Genomic DNA, 22,851 nt, shown 5'->3' with positions numbered 1-22,851 from the left:
TTTTTTTACTTGCATAGTAAAGTAATTGTATTTTTACATTTGCTATACAGCCAGATAATACGACACATCGCTAACCTTAAACACGCAGTCGTTCACAAAAGGCGGTATAGTACTATAGTAATAGAGCAAGTGCAGAATCACTAAACCGGCGCCACTAGGATAATCCGGCACTGCACCACCGACGATGTTAGTCGCGGCCGGGAATCGAACTCGGCTGGGCGCGCTTGCAGCGGCGTGCGATACACGCACTCGCCTACCCCTCTCCAAATACGAACACAGTCCACAAAGACGCGACGATACACTGGGCTGTGCGCCATATGACTCACGGACAATGCAGATACATAGTCCACGGTTCCGACAGGGGCAATTGATACCGAATAAAGTATCAACTTCTTGGTTCTTTCGGTAAAGTCACGTAGAAGGGAAGTAATAAAATAATAAAAATAATTATTATGTTTTATTTTTATTATTTTATTACTTCCCTTCTACGTGACTTTACCGAAAGAACCAAGAAGATGAATCCCTGCAGTCACGAAAGCTTTAAATCGAAAAGTATCAACTCTTTAGCGGCTCCCCCCCCCCCCCTTCTTTTGTATACGGCCAAACCGCACTCGATTAATACGTGTACGTCGCTGCAAAAAATCCGCGCGAAAGAATTAAAAGTTACGGCACCACAACTCAGAGAAGAAGTTCTGGGTGACGACAAACATCGCGGGTCGTCGCCTGCTGCCCGCCCGCAGGTTGCCGTGGGCTCGCGAAGGTCCGAAGCACGCTTCTACTCACAGCGGTGAGCGCGCAGTCCCTCGAACGAGATGGGCTCATAGTCGTAGTACTCAAAGTCCCAGTAGTACTCCTTGCTGCGGTTGCCTCCCGGGGTTCGAGTGGACGCGCTCCCGTTGAACGCAGCAGCGGCAGCAGCAGCATCGATCCGCTCTCCCGACGACATCGCTGGGAAATCCCTGCACGTGCAAGCGCCCAACACTCGGTGTGTAGAATACAACACACACACACACAGCCCTTGCACCCCTACGCTTGACCTCCTACACCTAGCATCCTATCATGCGCACCGGGCAGCAAACACCCGGGATCTTATAACGCACGCACTCGAAGTCCCTCTATGCCCGATCCCTCCACGCTCAACACCCAGAACTCAACAGCATGCGCCTGTCACGCAGGGACCAGCACTGAGTGCACACTCTATGCCCGGGTAACCTTTTCACACAGGCACATAATAGCCCTCTTTTTTGGCCCGATGAGCCTACACACCAGCACCCTGCGATCATCTGCGCGCGCCTATTTATAGGTGATCCTCGAAGTTTAAACCGTGCGCGGAAACTCGTGCAGCAAAGCACCCTACACGCAGAACCCAAAACAAACCAGGCACCCTACAGGGCTGCCCTACACCAAATAACCCAGACTCCTACACCGATCCACACAAACAGCATCCTACAGCCTGGCACGCACTCCCTTACACACGAGCAGTTTCATATCGGCGTAAACACGCTACCCACGGAACCCCCCTTGCACCCAATAATCCCGCATCCACCGCCCTACGACAGGCACACTCCCTGCCCCCCCTGCCCCCCCCCCCCGACACAATGCGGGTCACATCCCCCGGTCCCCGTGCAAAGTCACCACCACCACCCGCATCGAGCGTCAACGGACCCGAGTAAGTTCGCTGTCCGCGAAGCGCGGCGCGAAATTCGCGCAAAGCCCCGGCGACGCCGAGCGGGGAGGCTGAGCGAGGGGCTGGGAAGCCGCGGGGCCCCTCCTCCTCTTCGAGTCTCGACGTCTCGAGGAGGGATGTGTGCTGCGTGATGGTGGCGGTGGTGGTGGAGGCGGAAAATGCGCGCGCGTCAGCGAAGAGTGAACGCATTCCGGAATGCCTGGGCTGGGCACGGTTTTCTGTGACAGAACGCATGCACACACACACACACGTGTATCATGTACACACACACACACACGTGTGTATCATGTACACACACACACACACGTGTGTATCATGTACACACACACACGCACGTGTGTATCATGTACACACACACACACACGTGTATCATGTACACACACACACACACGTGTGTATCATGTACACACACACACACGTGTATCATGTACACACACACACACACGTGTGTATCATGTACACACACACACACGTGTGTATCATGTACACACACACACGCACGTGTGTATCATGTACACACACACACACGTGTTTCTAATGTACACACACACACACGCACGTGTGTATCATGTACACACACACACACACGTGTGTATCATGTACACACACACACACACGTGTGTATCATGTACACACACACACGTGTGTATCATGTACACACACGCACGTGTGTATCATGTACACACACACACGTGTGTATCATGTACACACACACACGCACGTGTGTATCATGTACACACACACACACGTGTATCATGTACACACACACACGTGTGTATCATGTACACACACACACACGTGTATCATGTACACACACACACACACGTGTGTATCATGTACACACACACACACGTGTGTATCATGTACACACACACACGCACGTGTGTATCATGTACACACACACACACGTGTTTCTAATGTACACACACACACACGCACGTGTGTATCATGTACACACACACACACACGTGTGTATCATGTACACACACACACGTGTGTATCATGTACACACACACACGTGTGTATCATGTACACACACGCACGTGTGTATCATGTACACACACACACGTGTGTATCATGTACACACACACACGTGTGTATCATGCACACACACACGCACGTGTGTATCATGTACACACACACGCACGTGTGTATCATGTACACACACACACGTGTGTATCATGTACACACACACACACGTGTGTATCATGTACACACACACACGTGTGTATCATGTACACACACACACACGTGTGTATCATGTACACACACACACGTGTGTATCATGTGCACACACACACGTACGTGTGCATCATGTGCACACACACACACACGTGTGTATCATGTACACACACACACACACGCACGTGTGTATCATGTACACATACACACGCACGTGTGTATCATGTACACACACACACGCACGTGTGTATCATGTACACACACACACACGCACGTGTGTATCATGTACACACACACACGTGTGTATCATGTACACACACACACGCACGTGTGTATCATGTACACACACACACACACGTGTGTATCATGTACACACACACACACGTGTGTATCATGTACACACACACACGTGTGTATCATGTACACACACGCACGTGTGTCTCATGTACACACACACACGTGTGTGTGTGTACATGAGACAAAGATTACCCCCCCCGCATATCGTCTTCGCAGGCTGTGGTGGCAAGCGCTGTTGGCGAGCACTAATGAAGGTCGGCATGGCAGACGGCGGGGGTGGGTGGCCAGCACCACGCCTGGCCACCCTTGTCTCCCCTGTGGCGATGTTTACACACTGTACCAGGTACTCATTTGAGGCTGAGTCGACCTAGGGGAGGCACAGGACCGGTTCAGATAATTGTCAATGGTGCTGGTTGGCCGTGAGTGGGGTTCGAACTCGGGTCGCCGGGTTCGGAGCGCAGCGCGCTAAGCACCATGCTGCCGTGGCCCATGTGTGTGTCTATATGCAATCGCGATGATCCTCTGTAGAGCCACGACAGATTATTGGGACAAGTGCTGTAAGTGATCACCTTTGAAGGCCGCAACGGCGCAAGAGGGGGGACAACACCATGCCCAGCCGCCTTTGTCTCCCCGCACCAGGTACTCATTTGACTCTGAGTCGACCTAGGGGAGGCCCAGAACCGGTTCAAATGTTCTCAATTGTTATTAGTCATGAGCGAGAATCGAACCCTCGGGTCACCAGGTTCGTATCGCAGTGCCGCTAATCGTTATTCTACCACTACATTCTATTCTCGAGTATGGCGATGTGTTCAGGAGCTTAAATGCTCAATGTCGAGGTCTACTCGTGCCTCCAGTGCATGAAAGAGGATATAGTTCAAAAAATTAACCCGTAAAAACAAAGTTTTTCACTATAAATCCTTTATATGCGTGGCGGCTAGAGTCCTCTCGTCCTCTTGCTTGAGATGGCTGCCACCTATGGGTCAGATGATTGCCTGCCACCATTAAGCAATTGGTAATTAAATATAATTTATTTTTTCCTAAAAAGTGTAAAATTTTGGAAATGTTTTTTCACGAAAATAAATTGTCACGCACAACGAGTCTGTGTGCAAAATGTCAGCTCGATTGGATCACGGGAAGTGGGTTAAAAAACGACCGAAAGATTTGCACGGTCGTAAGCGCGCAAGCAAACAAGCAAGTGAACTTAATATAAAGGATTTAAAAAGACACACGACACGACAGACCGCACACGGCCTGACTGAGTGGTCATTGTGTGCTTCATTGTCAATTCGTCATTCAATGAGAGATACCGATTCCGCACTTTTCAAGAACGGATGTCGGACAGAGGTTTTAAGCGATTTTGGGATTATTATTATTATGCAGACCAGAGAAGCGGTCTCGTGGTCACTGTAGTTGTCAAACATTGTAAAATGTGTACCGTTCATTCGAGGCCGTTCGTAGTGGCGATTGACGATTAATTTCGTTCCCGTAGCGGAAACAAAACATTAAGTCAATTTTCAAGACAGTCTCGCTTGGGGAGGAAAATGTGACCAATTCCTCAGGGAGTATATGCACACAATTCACTGCAAGTGCATAATTAGAATGTTCTTCATTTGCATCTGAATGGAGATTGATAATGAGCTGCGAGGTATGAGCAAGCCATTTCTATCCGGAGATCAAAGTCGATTAAAACATCCCCGAGACTATAAAACATTCATGGCTATGCAAAACACACCCACGTACAAACATCAAAAGCATCGTACACAGGCTGATAAGTAATACATGCATTTAGAAAGGTGGCTTTCAAAGTCGGCCGGGCACATATGATGATGTGAAAGTTGGGCAGCTGCACACAGCTGGCCAACTTTCGCAGTGGCAGCTGGTCTGTATCGGGTGTTTGGGCGGCATGCCACTTAATCATTAGCTTATCGCTATTTTATATAGGGGCGGCACGGTGGCGAGATATTAACTACCTCGTCTGGTATACAGGAGGTCGTGGGTTTGATCCTGACCCCTGGATATGTGAAGTTTGCATATTTGGAGTTGCGTGGATTATTTTGCAGGTCCACCGGGTTTTCCCTCCACATTTAGACACATGCGTTTAAAGTATTTGGTTGCTATCAACTTCCACATGATAATCCACTTCATTGAGCTATTATTTGTGGCCAGGTCGCTTATTAAAAATATCTATATAAATAAGCCTACTTAATCGATTGTATTTGGTCAGATATCCTAAGTTTAAAATAGTTTATATTTCTGCCCTCTTTAAAAGGTACGTAAAATCCCTTAAACTAGTGGATAGTGTAATTCATGGTGTTCATTTTTTGCCAAAAATAAAATACTGTCGATTAAAAAACTTAAATACGGGGGGCCTGGTTTGTCCGCCCCTCGTAAGATGGATGTTACATCTGCCGAGTGGCCAATTCAAACCACTCCCCATGGAGTTGGTGGCACCCATCGAACATTTGAAACGAAAGGGACACAAATATATCCGCCCCCTCTGCAGAACCACGGCTAGACGATTGGCATTCGGTGGGGGGGGGGTTAGGGGCAAGTTGTCTTCGCCCCCCACTCCTCGCTTGCGATGAGATTGCAGTCCTCGTCCAATAATAACCAGGTGCAATTTCCAAGACCACTTAGCCCACCACTCCACCTTTGTTTCCTCGGTGGAGATGTTGGCCACACGACATCACTTGGAGCTCGTTTTCGTCAACAAATGGTTGGGAGACGCGGATTTCTGGCAAATTAATGGTGGCGATGGGTTCAATCACCGGCGAAACGTCGCACCCAATTGTTAAACGTTGTAGATCGTATGTTTGTTCACGTAGCAACTTTATTAATTGGCTATGTCCGGTTGGGTGGGTGGGGGGTTATAACGCACATTTTACTTATGATATTTGACCATATAAAATATATTATACTGGAAGGTACCTCCTGGTTACACCAGCCCACAGGGGATTATTGTGTCCGTCCGTCCGTCGTGAAGGGAGGGGCTGGGTGGGGAGGGAGGGGCTGGGTGGGGAAGGGAGAGTGGGGTGGGGCTGGGTGGGGAGGGGAGGGTGGGGAGGGGCTGGGTGGGGAGGGTGGGGAGGGGCTGGGTGGAGAGGGTGGGGCTGGGTGGGCCCTTATAAAACTCAACGTTTAACCTACTCACGCCGGCTTGTGCCCGCCCTCACAGTCGGGCATATTTGCGGAATACACCACGCCACCGTTGACCCTGGCCATTGACCGAGCAACCCAACGTTCATACCAGCTCCCTCCGCAGGAATGTGTTGTAGGCGTAGACCCGGTTTAGATACCAATGATCAGGCATTATGATATGCATCGTGGTCAATAATTGAACCCGGGTTGCTGAGATCTCTGTGTACACACACATACATCACCCCTGTGCAACCTTTACAGAATGATATTGATCACTGGTCGTGGCTGTGAGAGAGAATCCAACTTGGGTCGTCGAATTCATAGTGCGGTGCGCTAACCACTGCGCCACCGCTCCCTGCCACACTACCGTATCACCACCACACTCTACACCACACTCTACCGCTACAAAGACCCCCTGTATAGCTTTCATCAGACTAGTGGGGCAAGTGCTGTTAGCGAACACCTATGAAGGTCGGCACGGCACATGAGGGGGTGGGTGGCCAGCACCACGCCCGGCCGCCTTTGTATTCCTAGTGGCTATATTTATTATACACCGCACCATGTACTCATTTGAGGCTGAGTCGACCTGGGGAGGCCCAGGACCGGTTCAGATAATCATCACCTGTGGTGGCCATGAGCGGCAATCAAACCAGAGTCGCCCGGGATTCTTAGCGCAGCGCGCTAACCACTGCGCCACCGTTCCCCGCTACCCACACATACACGCGTGCACATGTTCGAGTATATAAACATACACAGTACAATATCATTTACACTGGCGCTTAAAGGTTAGATCACATCTCAGCAGGCGTTCGGTCACCTCTGACTGGGCGTGATCATTCTAAATCCACACATTTAATTACATCCCCTTCTCTTCCCATCCCGTTTTACAGCGACAACACACACACACACACCTTGGCCACCCGTGGCTTCATTGACTCGCCTACCAGTTACGGGGCTGTCCTGGAATGCACCAGGACCGATTACACACGGAGGAACCATGGGGGGTGAGGAGGCGTGTTGGGGGCTTGATGGGAACGGGTCCTGCGTCTCTGGAAGAAATTGAATGTAAATGGTGGAAGATGCAGGTGCCCTCATGCCCCTGTGTGTGTGTGTGGCTCATCCGGAACCGTCATTGTCCAACAAGTAGACGTATTGGCAGTACACCAATGCCGCATTACCCACCAGTCCTCATAACACTGATCTAAAATCAACATGTTAAATGACATTCGTAATCCAACTGCTTTGACATCAACGAGGACCGATGTTGACGCAACCACCACGCAAGGTTTTCTGACCGGGGTTGCAAATTGCTGGAGAAAAAATAATATCGCGATTTTATTTTTTATATATACCGTGCACCGGTGTACCGCCAATACGTTCATTAGTATGCGTTGCGATTACGCGGGCGTTTACAGCGGTGTGCAACTATTTACACCAACACACAACATTATTTAGCCATGTACTGTGTGTGGCTGACTGAGCTCAGAAACGCCACAATTCCATACCGCGGCGCAAAATTCACCGCAGGCTCATCATATCTCTCCCACGTTCATACAAATGCAACCGCAGAAGCGCGTGGAATGCTCATGTCGTATATCTCTGGTGGCTCAGCAAACCGCTGCTACGCCGATATTAAGGGCAGTGGGTCAGCACTGCCGAGCAGTCTGGGTTCGAATCCAGGCTCACAATGTGAGTTTGTTGAACTTCTTTCGCACCGTGCGTAATGGAAAGCACACCAGCCAGTGGCTTTAGTCACAAATGTCAGAGCCTGCACCGTGACCATTTTTAACATTTGCAGTGTGTCGCTGGTCTCAGGCCCGGTCACAAATAGACCATCGTGTTTATTTGCTTTTGAATGTTATTCGATCCAGCCAGGCTCTAAAGTAGTTCAGCAATGTTATAACTTGATTAATGTACTTATTTTTGACTTATTTATCCAGTAAAAGCCACACTCAGTCGTTGGCCTCTTTTTTTATGAGTGTCCTGCATTGTTTTTTTAAATATGATTTCAGCCATATTTTTAAGTTTTTACACACGTGCAAAGAAACTGGAGCATCCGGAGAAAATCCACGCGTTCGAGGGGGCAACACTTTATCCCAGTAGAGACGGCAATATATGGCGATGAATCTACTTGCTGGACTGCCTTCTCCTGGTGTGCCAGGGTTATGGCACCTCGACATCTGCAGGAATACAATTTCACAACGTTTGTGCGATCCACCAACACTCACCTCCACTGTGCTAGATTACAGGCACTGGCGAAGCCAGTAGGGGGGGTGGCACGTGCCCCTCCCCCCAATGATCCGATCGAAATCCCTAATTTTGATCGGATCATTGGGGTTTATTAGTAATAAATCGGCATTTTGCGACCCCCACTGCCACTGTGTAGCATATTATTATGCGCCAGGGACTCAATGAGACGATAGGGCAATAGTCTGAGTCCATAATTGGCAATAAGTAACGGCAAAGCAGTTATAAGTGACTCAGAATTGTGCGCCGTTGCGTACATAGTACACGACTTCCCTGAAGGCAAACACCTTCAGCGAGCGCGATGCCGATCACACGACGCAGTTCGAATTCGACCCTCGATCGATGGCTGCGCCATCGCCGCACACGCGTCGAATAAAAAACAAGGGACAAGTCCTTACTTACTAACAACTCCTCTATCATTTTTCATTGCTGGAGGGGTTGCCCCCCCCCCAACTACCTGAAAATCCTGGCTCCGCCATAGATTACAGACATACGCCACCATCGCCCGGATAGAAAAAGGCAATATTTTCCAGGGATGAACAATTTATAGATACCCCGCTGAATTTATAATGACCATCTTTCCGTACGGTCAAAGGCTGTTTGAACGCTGCATTGAGGAAGGGATGTCTCTGTATCGTGCAGGTGAACAGAGAAGGTTTGAATATGTGCATTGAAATTTCGTGGGAGACAGGCAGAAGCTTTCAAAGAAAATACCGTAGTCCCTATAATTTATCCGGATGATATTAGAGTAGAGTATTTATAAATGCATCACCCTGGAGATACTGCAAGAGCCCACCGTCTATTAGTTCTGACGAACAGCTGACAGCAGGGTATGTTGGGTGCCAATCGACAGCTGCGAGTTATGCGAATATACCAGCTTGTGAAAAAAATAGGTTGCCTTCATTAAAAGCATTATCGCTTGACTTATTGAATATGCTCCACGAAGACGCGTTTTCTGGAAGAGCGAGAAACGGACTTCATGCATACTCCTAGAAGAGTAGGCGAAAATATAAAAAAAAATTGAAAGAGATCAAGTGAAAAGGAGGAAGTTACATTCGCAACGAAGGGCTGTTGTGGAGCTAACTTTCACATTTGATCAAATCCACCTCGCATCTTTCCGACGACGAAACAGGAAATCAATTGGGAGATCTACCACTTCTGAAGGAATGACAGTTCTGGAGGTATTATCCACATGTTTCATTGATCCGGCTTAAGTCTACCAGTGGGGGGTGGGGGTGAGAGGCGGGAGACACGGGGTAGAGATGAAGGTTGGTTATCCCACCACAGTGGAAAAGCAGGCAACCCACAACCACCAGCCGCGTCTGCAATGCCCAATCTTTTTCGTCGATCAATTTGCGTTGCACTCTCTTGGGGCTAATATATTGAAGTGTGGCGACGTGAAGATTGTAGGTTATTTATTTATTTGGCGATTACAAAGTCCCGAAGCCAAGCGGTATCTTTCTCCGCTGGGCATGTGGATTGGGCAGAATCATGTGATGTGGTGCATGGGTTTGCTCCGCTCCCACAGGCACATAGCGGGGTTTGCTCTTATGTCCCATCAGTGGAGGTTGGCGAGGCATGAGTAGCCGTCCATAAATGACGTCACGCACCTAGGGGGGGAGGGAGGTCAGACATTTGTGACGAGGGGGGAGGGGTTTGAGAAATGTGACGTCACATCAAAATGCGCAACTTTAAATAAATATTAATTAAATATAATTGTTATAACAACACTAATTTGGATTAATTTTCATGATTAACTATTTCATAATTTATAATTACTAAGGTAACCTTTTATTTATTCCATGAAGGAGCATTTTGCTTCTCCATGGGAGAATGGAGTAACATTTTGAACATGTTTTAATGATTGTTATTAAACATTTTGATTCTAATGATTCTACCAGGGCTTTTCATTCTGTGGAATGAATATATGATTGTTATAATTGTACTCTCCATTTTGCTTCGTTCTACTACAGAATTTCAAGTATTTTTTTATAGTTATAATTACTTTTAATATTTTATAATTATAACAGAATTTAAATATAATATTCTGAACATCTGCAGTTTTAGTTAGAAGTTGAATATTTTCAAGTGAATGTTATGCTAAATTTCAACTTTCCAATGCCTCCATTTTAAGACGTGTTTTCTCCTACAACATCAGATTACGCATTACAATAGTTTAAAGTGATTTTAAGCACGTTTCATTTTCAAAATGGAAATTTGGTTTGGGGGGGGGGGCAGAGCTTTGTGACGTCATATTTGAGGGGGGGGGGTCTGACTTTTTGTCAAAAATCGGCCAAAATCGCGTGACGTCATTTATGGACGGCCCCTCAACCGTGACCAGTCCTGAACCTGTTGAGAGCGGACCACTCCTTGCTGGGGAGCTTGAATCCAGGGGGCTGCTGTTGTATGTGAAGGTAGTGATGAGGTCGGTAGTACAGCAACATGGAAGCCACGAACTAAGATGGTCGTAAACAAGTATAACCCGTAAAAACAAAGTTTTTCACTATAAATCCTTTATATGCGTGGCGGCTAGAGTCCTCTCGTCCTCTGGCTTGAGATGGCTGCCACCTATGGGTCAGATGATTGCATTGCACCATTAAGCAATTGGTAATTAAACATAATATTTTTGTCCTAAAAAGTGTAAAATTTTGGAAATATTTTTTTCACGAACATTAATTGTCACGCACAACGAGTCTGTGTGCAAAATGTCAGCTCGATTGGATCACGGGAAGTGGGTTAAAAAACGACCGAAAGATTTGCACGGTCGTAAGCAAGCAAGCGAACTTAATATAAAGGATTTAAAAAACGAGGTCGGCGAATATATTTTTTTGCAGGTCCAGTGATTGCTCCTCCTGCCATCGACTTTTAAAAATAGAACTTGGCAGCCCTGGCCGCACCCGGGGAATTGTGTTTAATGGCTTTTTTTTGTGCAGCGAAGGTTGATAACGCTTAATGCGTTCGCTCTGTCTGTCACGATAACTCCCGCAAAGATGTTCCAATATAAAAAAACAACTACAACTTTGCTGTTAGGGACTCACCCTCCAAATAGACAGTCAAATGTATCAAACAGTTGCCCAAACTTTTGCATACAAAAACAGCATAAATAAGAAATCTTTGAAATGCTTAAAGATGTTTTCACCTGGCAGTTGCCCGTCAGCTTCCGTACTTATAAAAATACATCCGAGGACAAACGCGTGTTGTTGGAAAGCGTTTCCATGCATATCCATGAATGTTCTTCCTTGTTAAATTAATCCTTTACACGTGAATTTTTTTTACATATTTCGTATTCTGACATATTTTGAATAATTCGTATGAGCAGTTTACGTAATTTACACTATGAGACCTCCTTTACCAGTGACAAAATATGGTAATAGGTTTTTACCCTTTCAACTGGTACAAAAACTGATCCCTTGTATAAAGGTGTCAGTTTTTGTACCAGTTGTTGATTTTTTGCATTTTACACCACACATCCCTTGCAATTGCGCTCTGATATTCTTTGTTATCTCAGAGGGCTCTAACAAGTGAACGCTTCAGTCAAGCACACACACAACTTAGGAGGTTACTCGTTCTCCGCTGCTGCCCCTGCCATCTGGAACATCCTCTCTCACCAGCTATTGATTCCCTGCCTCTGTACAAATCCAGGCTCAAGAGCTCTGCTCTTCTGTCTCCGCGACTGTCTCCACTCCCCCGTAGCGAAGAAAACTAAAGCGTCCTTTTTTGTTCTCTCTTTGAAGCACGTGTACTGCTGTTTCCGACCAGCGCCTTGAGATGATGCGGTTGCACTTAAGATGCTATGGAAGTAAAAGTTGCCATGCGTTGCAATCTTGTCTACCCGCGATAATTTAGTGACCCCATGGAAGGCTTTGGGCTTGAGGCAGGCCGGTTACACATGCCCGGGTTTCAGACTCTCTTGCGGGGTGGATTTGTTGGGCTCGCACAGAATCCTTTATCGATCAGCACTTGATGTGTGAACAAAAAAATATCCTCGAAGCAAGAAATGAGCAACAATCAGATGCACTGCTAGGAGAATCCATCGGCCACCACCGATGATGACTGAGACACACTGCGAAGAAGCACGAATATTAGCATTCCCACCGCATAGACCCATGGACTTCATTAAATCATTCATTAATTAGATTAATTATGGATACGTTTTATTTTTTGGGGGGGGGGGGGTCGGGGGTACATTTTCAAACTTGCAATTATACACAGCGCGCCCTATTCCTGCAATCGTCCACGTTGAAAAAATGGGATTTTGAACTGTGGACACGCGTGTAGAAGAGAGGAGGGCTGGTTACAGAGATAGGCATTGGAGTGACACTCCGAGGTTGTCGACCTTCGGTCAATATATATTAAGCCGGACGGTGGTGGTGGTGGTGATGATGACGCTGTCAGAGTAGCAGCAGACCTTGGGAGGTCAGGTGTCGACTTCACAGCAACCACGGGATCCAGCGGAAGAAAGTAAGGGCAATCTGCGGTGGCATTAAAAGCACCGGTCATGATGGATTCGATCTCACATTGAATGCACTTTAGCCTCCGCAAAACGGCAGTCGATAACAGATGTGATCGCGGTCCGGTGGATGGCAGCGGCTCCAATGATTAATAAACAGTAAACAAAACCTCGGAGCAGACGGCGAAGCAAAGTAGATGGACATTTGGCACGACGGGGTAGCGAATGATATCCGACAGCAGAGAAGACGGCCGAAGGTCGGGAAGGGGCTGAAAGAAACTCATGTCAACAGCACGTGCAGAAGCGCACAATTCCACCTGATTATGATGATGATGATGATGAAATGAACAATGCAATCAGCCAGACATTACTGAGCATTTAGTTTTAATAACACTGGTCTACAATTTTTTAGACGTCGTCTGCTTCAGAGATGAAATGTGCTGCTTATTATGGATTTTGATGTGCTGAATTCCAATGGGAAAATTCAAACAACTGATTGGCTACTGTTCCCAAGATATTTAAGCTTTTACATTTTACGTCTATGTGTAGTGACATCGCGGGATGTCACTGTGCAGTGCCGGCCCTCGAGAGACACGGCGTGCGGTGTAACGACATCGCGGACACCACGTGGTGTGGGTGTAGTACCGACCCTAGAGGGGCCCGGTGAGCGCTGATTGATAGCGCTGGATGGCACCACGCTTGGCGTGCAGTGACGGTCATGGAACATGGAAACCCTAACATCACCTGCCAGGAGATTCCACTGCTGCTGTCTGGAGCCCATCAGCTCTGCTTTACTCTTGGGTAGTTCCAAATCCCTGACAAGGTCTTTCAGTTCACCTTGTGTTATGAGGTGTGGTTCAGAGGAGGAGGATGGGAGAAAATCTGGGTCATGTGACCTTGATGATTCAGGACCAGAAGTTTCATCCTCTTCCTCGTCTGACTCAAGTGAGAATGATTCTGGTGCATCAGGAAGCGGCAGTCCTTCTCCGTGGGGTACTGGGCATATCGCTGATGGAATGTTTGGATAATGCACAGTCCACTTTTTCTTCTGTGACACGCCTTTCCCAACTGGAGGCGCCATGCAGAAGTAACAATTGCTGATATGATCTGTTGGCTCTCTACAAATCATTGGCACTGCATAAGGCGTAGATTTCCTTTTCCTGTTCAACCACTGCTGAAGATTTGTTGCACAAGTGTTGCCGCATGTGTGGGGCCCACATCTTGTTCTGATCTCCAATTTTGCAGTCAAAATAAAGGTGATAGTCTTTCTTTACCATAGTGGTTATACTGCACTTTTGTGAAGCAAAAGTCACTTCACCACAAAAATAGCAGAAATTACTCATTTGTCCACACAAGTACGAGGCATCTCTGCTCACTTTGGCTCAACAGAAATGTGTCCCCTTGCACAATCAAACACTGACAAATAAGAGAGCACGACACTGCATGATTTCTAGAGCTGATATTGGGCAATTTGTTCAGCAGAGGGATGTAAGCCGAGTCATGATTGCATCATCCATGACTTCGAGGAATAACATGATGCAATTCATATCATGTATGACGCAATACTAAGTTCAGATTGCATCATTCATTGTTTTGCTCAAAAAGTACTGTCCAAATCCAGTCATAGATTCATCAGATATCCAGTCACATGTATTTTAGTCATTTCTGGTTTAAAATTAGATCCCTTCCCTTGATAACTCACTTATCCTCCGCCATTCCCAAGTCAAGGGTCGTGTATACTGACCCAGCAGCACATCTTGAAAACTAGAGCCAATCAACAATTTTAAGCATCATTTTCATTCTCAATGACCCAGAATTAGTAAACTTGTACTACATTTATTTCGGAAGCATGTTGTCAATATCCTAATTATCATGAGTATAGTTCACAATCACCATTCTGCTTCCTTACCCGCACTGCTCCGACCTAGGAATTCTCTCCAGTCGTCTGTTTTTCCCCAAGTTATTATAAACCCTGCGCAAAAAAAATAAAGTTATTGCCCATTACACCATCAGTTGTGATGTTTATTGCACGCCACTTGATGTTTGGGGCCTTTGGGCATGTGGCTCAGCCACCGCGATTAAAATATAAGTATAATCATTTTGCAGCAGCTTGCATGTAAGTGTGTGCGTGCGTGTATGCGCTCGCTGCGTCAGAACGCCGCGTTCTTAGACAGTCGGTTGCATATAAGAATTTCTGAACGTTATTCAGAGGCGAGGAAACCCAAGGCAGAGAATGAAGCCTGCTGCACCAAAAGCTCTATGGAGTCCACACAGAAGCGGTTAATGTTAATTGCATTAAAGGATCTCTGCCCCTTACCGACCTGGAGGCTTTGAGATAATACCGGGTCTCCCATAGACTCCTCCATTTGGTCATGTTCTCCAACAAATATACCACACGATTGAAGCTTGGTGGTATTGTGTGAATTCCTGGAGGTCTCTTAAATTGCTTAGACAGAGAGACCTTGATAGCTTGACAAGGTGCCACTGAGATCGGAAGTCTTTCGCTTTTCTAGGAAGATATGTTTTGATGCATACAGATTCATAACAAATGATGTGTAAAAAAAAACAATCCAATGCAAATAGCAACTTAAAAATGTACAAGACTTTTCGATGTAAAGCTTTCGTGACTGCAGGGATTCATCTTCTTGGTTCTTTCGGTAAAGTCACGTAGAAGGGAAATAATAAAATAATACAAATTAAACATAATAATCGCATTTTATTTTATTATCGCATTTATTTGATTATTATCGCATTTTATGTTATTATGTTTAATTTTTATTATTTTATTATTTCCCTTCTACGCGACTTTACCGAAAGAACCAAGAAAATGTACAACACATTTCAGAATATTATAAATTATCCAATAATAATAATAATTTGCAGATCTGACCGACCAGGCATGGGGAAGCCTTCATCCAGCAGTGGATTTACAAATGACTTTTTCTTTCAATGGTAATCATCATTAGCCCGAGCACAGCAACTGTGTGTTTAGCCGTCACACAGAATCCATTCTGCAAGGTCAACAACGTGCCGACTTTTGACACCATTCCGTCAACATTTGCCAAAGCCACAAATCTGTGCCTGAAGTGAATACATTAATTGAAAAAGCCTTCCCTCTGCTAGGGGTGATCATCCAGAGATTCTGACATCTGCACGTCTTCATCTCATTAGTCGGAGGAAAGGCTTTATAGCCCATCGCATTGCTCCAGGATAAATAAATGTTCAGATTTTACCACTACGCCATGCATGCCCGATGCCAAACACTCCACTGTTATTCACTGTGGCTTATTCAGATCGAGTTAAAAAAAATGTATTCTATGAATTAAATGTGATCTATGAATTGTAAAAACATGAACGTTTGGCACACAGATCCTATAAATACACATGGTCTAGCCAAGGTGCTAAATACTAAATGATCTACAGAATTTACCACAGTGCTGCAGTACTGTATTGCATTTCAACCGGTATGAAGCGCTATATATTATTTTTTGGAGACCGGGCCAACTGGAAACCCAAAATGCGTCCCCTAACGCCAGACCTGACCCTTCACCTGGCTCTGCTCACTGGATGTGTGATGTGCAAGTGCAGTGCCCAGAGTCCATGATTAAATGTGCAGGGTTGGCTGAATGGAAATCGGCAGCCTGTTCGAAGTCGTTTGCAAGGGTCTATGAAACTTTCTCGTAAGTAGTCTTAGTTTTTTCGGTAAAGTCAATGAAATAAAAAATAATAAAAGTAATAATATAAATAAAATAATAATAAAATCACGACGTTTCGGAGGCAACACAAGTCTCCGCCATCAGGTGGGACCGTCACAGCCAGGTTTGCTGTATCAAGTGAGGCAGGGATTCCAAGATGCAAGTTCTTAAATACAAGTTAAGGGGGAGGAGGGGGGGGGAGCTTATCAGAATGTGGTAGCCAATGAATGGAACGTATTGGGAGGGGGGGGCGGGGCTAAAAGAGAACACGAGGTGTACGTGTACGTGGACATGTTTGTGCACAAGCACCTGTTGGTGCACATGATACGTTGAACTTATTTTTTCACTGTACGTAGTCAACCGTGCTAATCGGAGGTCATCAGGTAAGAAGGCAAGGGGATGTTGTCATATCCATCCACAAATGATAAATAACTACATCTGGGGGCAATTGTTATAGAGGCGGTTAAAGGTGCAGTCATATACATTCTTACTCGCACCACTGATGGCAGAAGCGACTCCACTAGAGGGAGCTCTAGAGAACACCTCTAAAGGGTATTTGGCCTACTCTTCCATGCTGGAAGAGATGGGAGTACCTCCCCGCACCTTACCCCGACTACGCGCCAAACTTCTGATCGACCAACTGTGGTGCAACCATTGATACTGCAATAAGTGGACAGAGGCAGAAACTCTAAGGAACTTGTGCCATGTCACGTGCCAAACCAGTTCAGTGTGCTAACCATTTTGACCAGTTGGTTCTTATTAACCTTCAATGCAGCCTTGCAACCCTTAGGTTCTCAATTGTACAATATTAATAAACACATAGGTTTGATTAAACAAAGTAGTTGTACTTATGTGCCCGTGCTTAATTTGTGTTTGCGATGATTTACCTTCCAAAACAAATCTGGCCACGTCTCGCACCCCAAGAAAGGGCATCTCGCACACCCAAGGGGTGCGTGCACCCCAGGTTAAGAACCACTGACTTAGACCATGGCAGCGTCCCTCATTGTTATATACTCTGTTGGTTTGGGTAATCATGTTGAAAGCTATCTTAGGAGAAGGACGCATCAATAAGTGGAAAGTCCACCGCAGGGAGATGTGGGCGAACCAGACGGTCACGCTCCAATGGCCCGATAGGCAAAAGGGCTTGGACATGAAGATGATCACATCCACAGTCGATCATCGATTATCTGGCGGCTTCAGGAGCTGGGGGGGGGCGCCGGATTTTCAAAAACTGGCGGATAATCACTAAATGATCATTTAAAATAGCTTGTTTACACATTCTTGCCTGACATTGTGTTTTTAGGTGTGTTGTATATGTTTTTTTAGTGTTTTAAAGTAGTTTACCCTTTGAAATTGGAAAACATAAACATACAAATAAGCAAAAATAAATAACCATCTGTAATAAAGTATTTACTATTCCGTACTTTGCACTCCAATCTCAAAGACTCTGCCTGGGATGATTGTGTTTGACGATAGCGGAACTGTCAACAGCCTTTGGAGCGGTTTTGCCGGATCGGCCCGGAGCCGCCGGATAATGTTGGAAACAGCCGGAATAATCGATGATCAACCTGTACATAGCAAACGTTTCAAAATGCCATTGGTGAGGGTATAGGGTAGAGTATTCAATTCAACAATAGTACGAGTGGTGGGAACGATAGCGTTATTTTGGCCGTAGAGCGTATTAATTGATGATTAAACTCACCGCGTGTCTTGCAAAACGTGCGGTGGGGCGCAAGATTTGAACTCGGGTCTCTCACAGTCCCCTCGCACAGCAGCCACCTATGAACATTTGGGGATGAAGCCTCGTTAAAGCCGTCGAAAAGGTTGCATTTGGGGTTAAGGTGCAACGGGAAGGCAGGACAAATAATTCACAGTTACTGTGTATATATAGCGCAATGCACCTGGGATTTTTTTTTAGGTTTGTGTGTAAAAGGCCCTGCAAACTTCAAAGCGAGACGTCATCCACTCTCGGCATCTCGCGAGCACGATGCCCCATATACGCGACACTAATATGTGGCCTTCACGAGGTGGTTATTCATACCATGTGGACCACGCTAATTGAAGCTCGCCTGTTTAATCGTCTGAGCTTTCATTTGTCTCATGGCCTTGAAAACAGCCTCACTGCCGGGGGTCATTATCTCATCGCTAAAGCATCCGGGGGCCTCCAATGGACCCACTCTGCCCTTTCACTAGCAGAGATAATGCACAGCTGGGAGCTTGCTTCTGACATTAAAGGGCAGCGTATTGCTAAATATTCCCGCATTTAGCTGGACTGGTCTTCACCGCTGAGAGCAAGCTTTGACATTGTAAAGGACATCATTTATTTAATGACGATTCAAGGGGTTAACAAAAAAATAAATGTTGAATAAACAATTGCGCAGCTACTTAACGCAATGGAATAACATCGTCGGCGTGGCAAATACTTCCCTCTGTGGGCAATTTTCCCCCTGGGGCCAACGCAGATTTCCTCAACTTGAGTGTGTTCAACAGGACCGGCTTTGCCTGACACAGGCAGCATCGTTCACCAGAGGAGTATTCGACGGGTTTGCTAAGAATCGCAAGATCTAGACAAAGACCCACCGGCAAACAGACACCTCACGGCTCACCATCCGAGCCAGTTGAGGCCCTCTCCATGGGCCGAACCTAAGGACACACATCGGTGTGACACATTTGCAGAGACACGGGCTTGGAAACTCGACGAGGCCCACACAAACGCTGCCGCCGTAGTCCAAGGCCACCTGTCTTGTCGGACGAAACGGTCCGCGTGGACTTTTAAATTCTGATGACAGCAAAAAGCTGATTTGCCTGAAGGCAGCGCCACTCCTTGAGGTAATTACTGCATGGCAAATTTGCAAAGAGCGGACATCGAGGCCGGGGAGTACATGTTGGGTATTCATAACACATTTCGGCGAAGCTGTGAATTAAAATGAAATTCTAAATTGCACTCATTCAAATTGTCGGCCGGTTTATTCCAATCAGAAATCATTGCACGACCAGGCGATAATTTTTTTCCGTCAAACAAATGCGACGAACATCTGTGTTTCCATCGCTTTTAATTGCAAACATTTATCCCCGCGGTGTTCTAGACGGCGCATTGTTGTGTTCACACGCATGCTTAATTTCCGCTGCGATTGCAGGCGGCTCTGCGGAATAAATGCTCGAATGTGAGAGGATATTATCCTTAGTCCGCTTTTATAGTCAAATGTTGAATCGGCACACGCACACATTTCTCCGTACATTTGGCTCGGAGAGTTGCCAATGAATGGCAGGTTTGTTTCGTGCTTCATCGTGCCATTCATATCTGTACACAAAGACGCCCATTTTCGTTTTCATATTACAAAGAAGAACACAGCTGAGATCCCTCAACGCCTACACAATCAATGAGAGCCCTTCTACAGCGAATGGCAAACATGAAAGTGCACCCACAAAGAAGGGGCAGAGAAAACGTTTCCAAGGACTGGACAGAAAATGTTCATACGATCTCTTGTTTTGCGACAGTCAACCCCCGTCACCCCTTAACGTAATTGCACATATCTGAGGCGTCAACACTACAGAGCACGAGTAGGGCAGTGGCAGAGTGGTTTAGTGCAATGCGCAATACATCTGTTCACTTTGGGGCCTGAGAACTGAAACACTGCGCGCATCTCATCGGGCAGCTTGTGATTGGCGTACGCTACGAAAATGCGTAGTGCTAAAAAAGCAATGTTCCTGGGTGCGTTGCAGCCATTTCGCACACGTGGGCGGTGCGTGAGCAGTGGGTTGCTTTGCTGACCCGCCCATATAAGAGCTTCATAGCTCATCGGATTCCTCTCTCCGGAGTTGCATGCGGCTCTTCGGCTGCCCCCTTTGCGGGCAGCCGTTTAAAAACAAAAAAAAACTTAAACATAATTTAACGTAATGATAATTGATTAAATATGGCTGGGAATGGGTCAATATGGAATGCTTTGGTGACGACAAAATGTACAACAGTCAAACGGTATTGTCAAGGAATAACTAAGTGCGGGGGTAAATGTGATGGCGTCCCTTGTGAGCAAATCAGCTACGAAGAGAAGAGTTCATCACCCGTCCATAATGGAGGTTTTTGGTTAGGACATGTAAATATAAATGTGTCGTTAAACCCGCAACCACCCGACATAGCCAAATAGTAAGGTTTGTCACGTTAACATTACATGCCAGTTCGTTACTAGCACACTGTTTGTGTTGGAGAGTAAACCCACAACATTTGCAATTCGAGTACCGTGACGTTTCGCCGTGAATTACAACAACCAGCTTCATCAGGTCTTAAACAGAGAGATGAATGTGATGTCATCACCTGTGAGCCAATCAGGAGTGAGCCAACCATGTCATCATCACTCCCTTGCTCCACACCAGCCAATCGGCTGCGGTGGGGAGGAGGGGGGGGGGGTTTGGCGCCAATTTCCATGGACGCTGCTGCAGGAGCTCCACAACTTCTCTTCTCTCTTCTTGGTTCTTTCGGTGAAGTCACGTAGAAGGGAAGTAATAAAATAATAAAAATAAAACATAAAAATATTATTTTCTTATATTATTTTATTATGTTTTATTTGTATTATTTTATTACTTCCCTTCTACGTGACTTTACCGAAAGAACCAAGAAGATGAATCCCTGCAGTCACGAAAGCTTTAAATCGAAATTCTCTTCTCTCCTCAGAGGGAGAGGAGCGAATTTCACAAGTGATGAGATGGACACCCGCATAATAAACGACGGGTGTCCACCTCATAGCACGCCAAGTTGAAGCCACGCAAGAAAGGAGCGTGCGTGGGTAAGCGGTAAGTTTTTACTTGATACAGCTATCGTGCTGTGACGGTTCCACCTGAAGACGGAAGCTTGTGTTGCCTCTGAAACGTCGTGATTTTTATTTTATTTTATTTTCATTAATTTTAATTTTTACCTACGTGACCTTACCGAAAAAACTTAAGAATATGAATCCTTGCAGTCACGAAAGCTTCAAATCTAGAATTAAAGCGGTAAGTTATTTTGCTGCAAACGTTCATGGTACAGTGGTAGTAATGTTAACCGTGTTTGGAATGTTATTAAAGTTGAATGCAATGTTGTTATACGTGTGTTCTATCATGAATAATGTTAACGGTGTTATCGAAGGTGATGTGTGTCGAATGCAGTGTTGTAAATGTTAAAGTCTATGGCATGGTTACACATTCTATATTTGAAGCTTTCGTGACTGCAAGGATTCATATTCTTAGGTTTTTTTGGTAAAGTCACGTAGGTAAAAAAAAATAATAAAAGTAAAATAAAATAAAAAATAAAATAAAAATCACGACGTTTCGGAGGCAACACAAGCTTCCGTCTTCAGGTGGAACCGTCACAGCACGATAGCTGTATCAAGTGAGAGGTTTTAATTTTACATTTTTACCTACGTGACTTTACCGAAAAAACCTAAGAATATGGTTACACATGTTTAATGCAAACAACCGCCACCAATGCACCAGGAGCCCTGGTGTGCAGACACATGAACAAACAACCACTCAACACGCAAACTGCAAACACATCAACAACTACCACCACCACAATGACTACAAACACACACAACTCACACGAAGTCACGGCACAGAGTAAATGGCGTGTGTGTTTCTAAATCTCCTTAGACCTGCGGACATTATTATGCAAGACGACCCGTGTGGACTCCCTTTGATATGTGTGTATATATTATACCTGTCAACCCATACGGTTTACTACGTATTCTTGTGCAGGGAAATTGAGTTTTCGGGTCCATGTGGCGTACAGCCGTTTCAACACGGGCAAAAAACATCAATTGTTCCCTTGTGATGGGACTTTGTAGGATGAACGTTGATATTTTTAAGGGCACGGGGTGACCAATACGGTCTGAATTGGTCTGTAATAAGGTAGGGAACTGATAAGGGGTTGACAGGTATGATATACACCGTTCACTTCTGAGGTGCCAAACCCATGGCACAACTGAACCATCAATTGGGTCATACAAAGCCCGAAGGCTACAGAAATAATGACTGCTCACTTCAAAGACATAATGGAAGATGGGTATATAAACACGGTTCGCTTCGCCTCTGTTCGTGCGTGTGCGCTTACCACTGCCGTGCTGAGATGAGCGTTTTGGAGTGCTGAACCGCCGCTCTAATGGGATAAAATCCTATTGTTTTTA

General features: G+C 45.9%; 1 protein-coding gene across 4 annotated transcripts in view; it reads right to left on the bottom strand.

Annotated features, from left to right (window-relative positions):
* The window catches only part of MRAP2 (melanocortin 2 receptor accessory protein 2), a 34,761-nt gene extending 16,271 nt beyond the window's left edge, over positions 1-18,490 (bottom strand). For 2 of the 4 annotated variants that reach the window (XM_078877338.1, XM_078877341.1), the window contains exon 1: positions 784-1,586. In XM_078877338.1, coding sequence (XP_078733464.1) covers positions 784-946 — 163 coding nt within the window. In that variant the 5' untranslated portion in view covers positions 947-1,586. Of the gene's footprint in view, positions 1-783; positions 1,587-1,665; positions 1,986-18,398 lie in introns of those variants that run through there. The other 2 variants (XM_078877340.1, XM_078877339.1) reach the window with 2 other exon arrangements.
* Positions 18,491-22,851: the final 4,361 nt, after the last annotated feature.

The sequence above is a fragment of the Lampetra fluviatilis genome, chromosome 47 (assembly GCF_964198595.1).
Source record: "Lampetra fluviatilis chromosome 47, kcLamFluv1.1, whole genome shotgun sequence".
Lineage (NCBI taxonomy): Eukaryota > Metazoa > Chordata > Hyperoartia > Petromyzontiformes > Petromyzontidae > Lampetra > Lampetra fluviatilis.
This window is presented reverse-complemented; position numbering and strand designations above follow the sequence as displayed.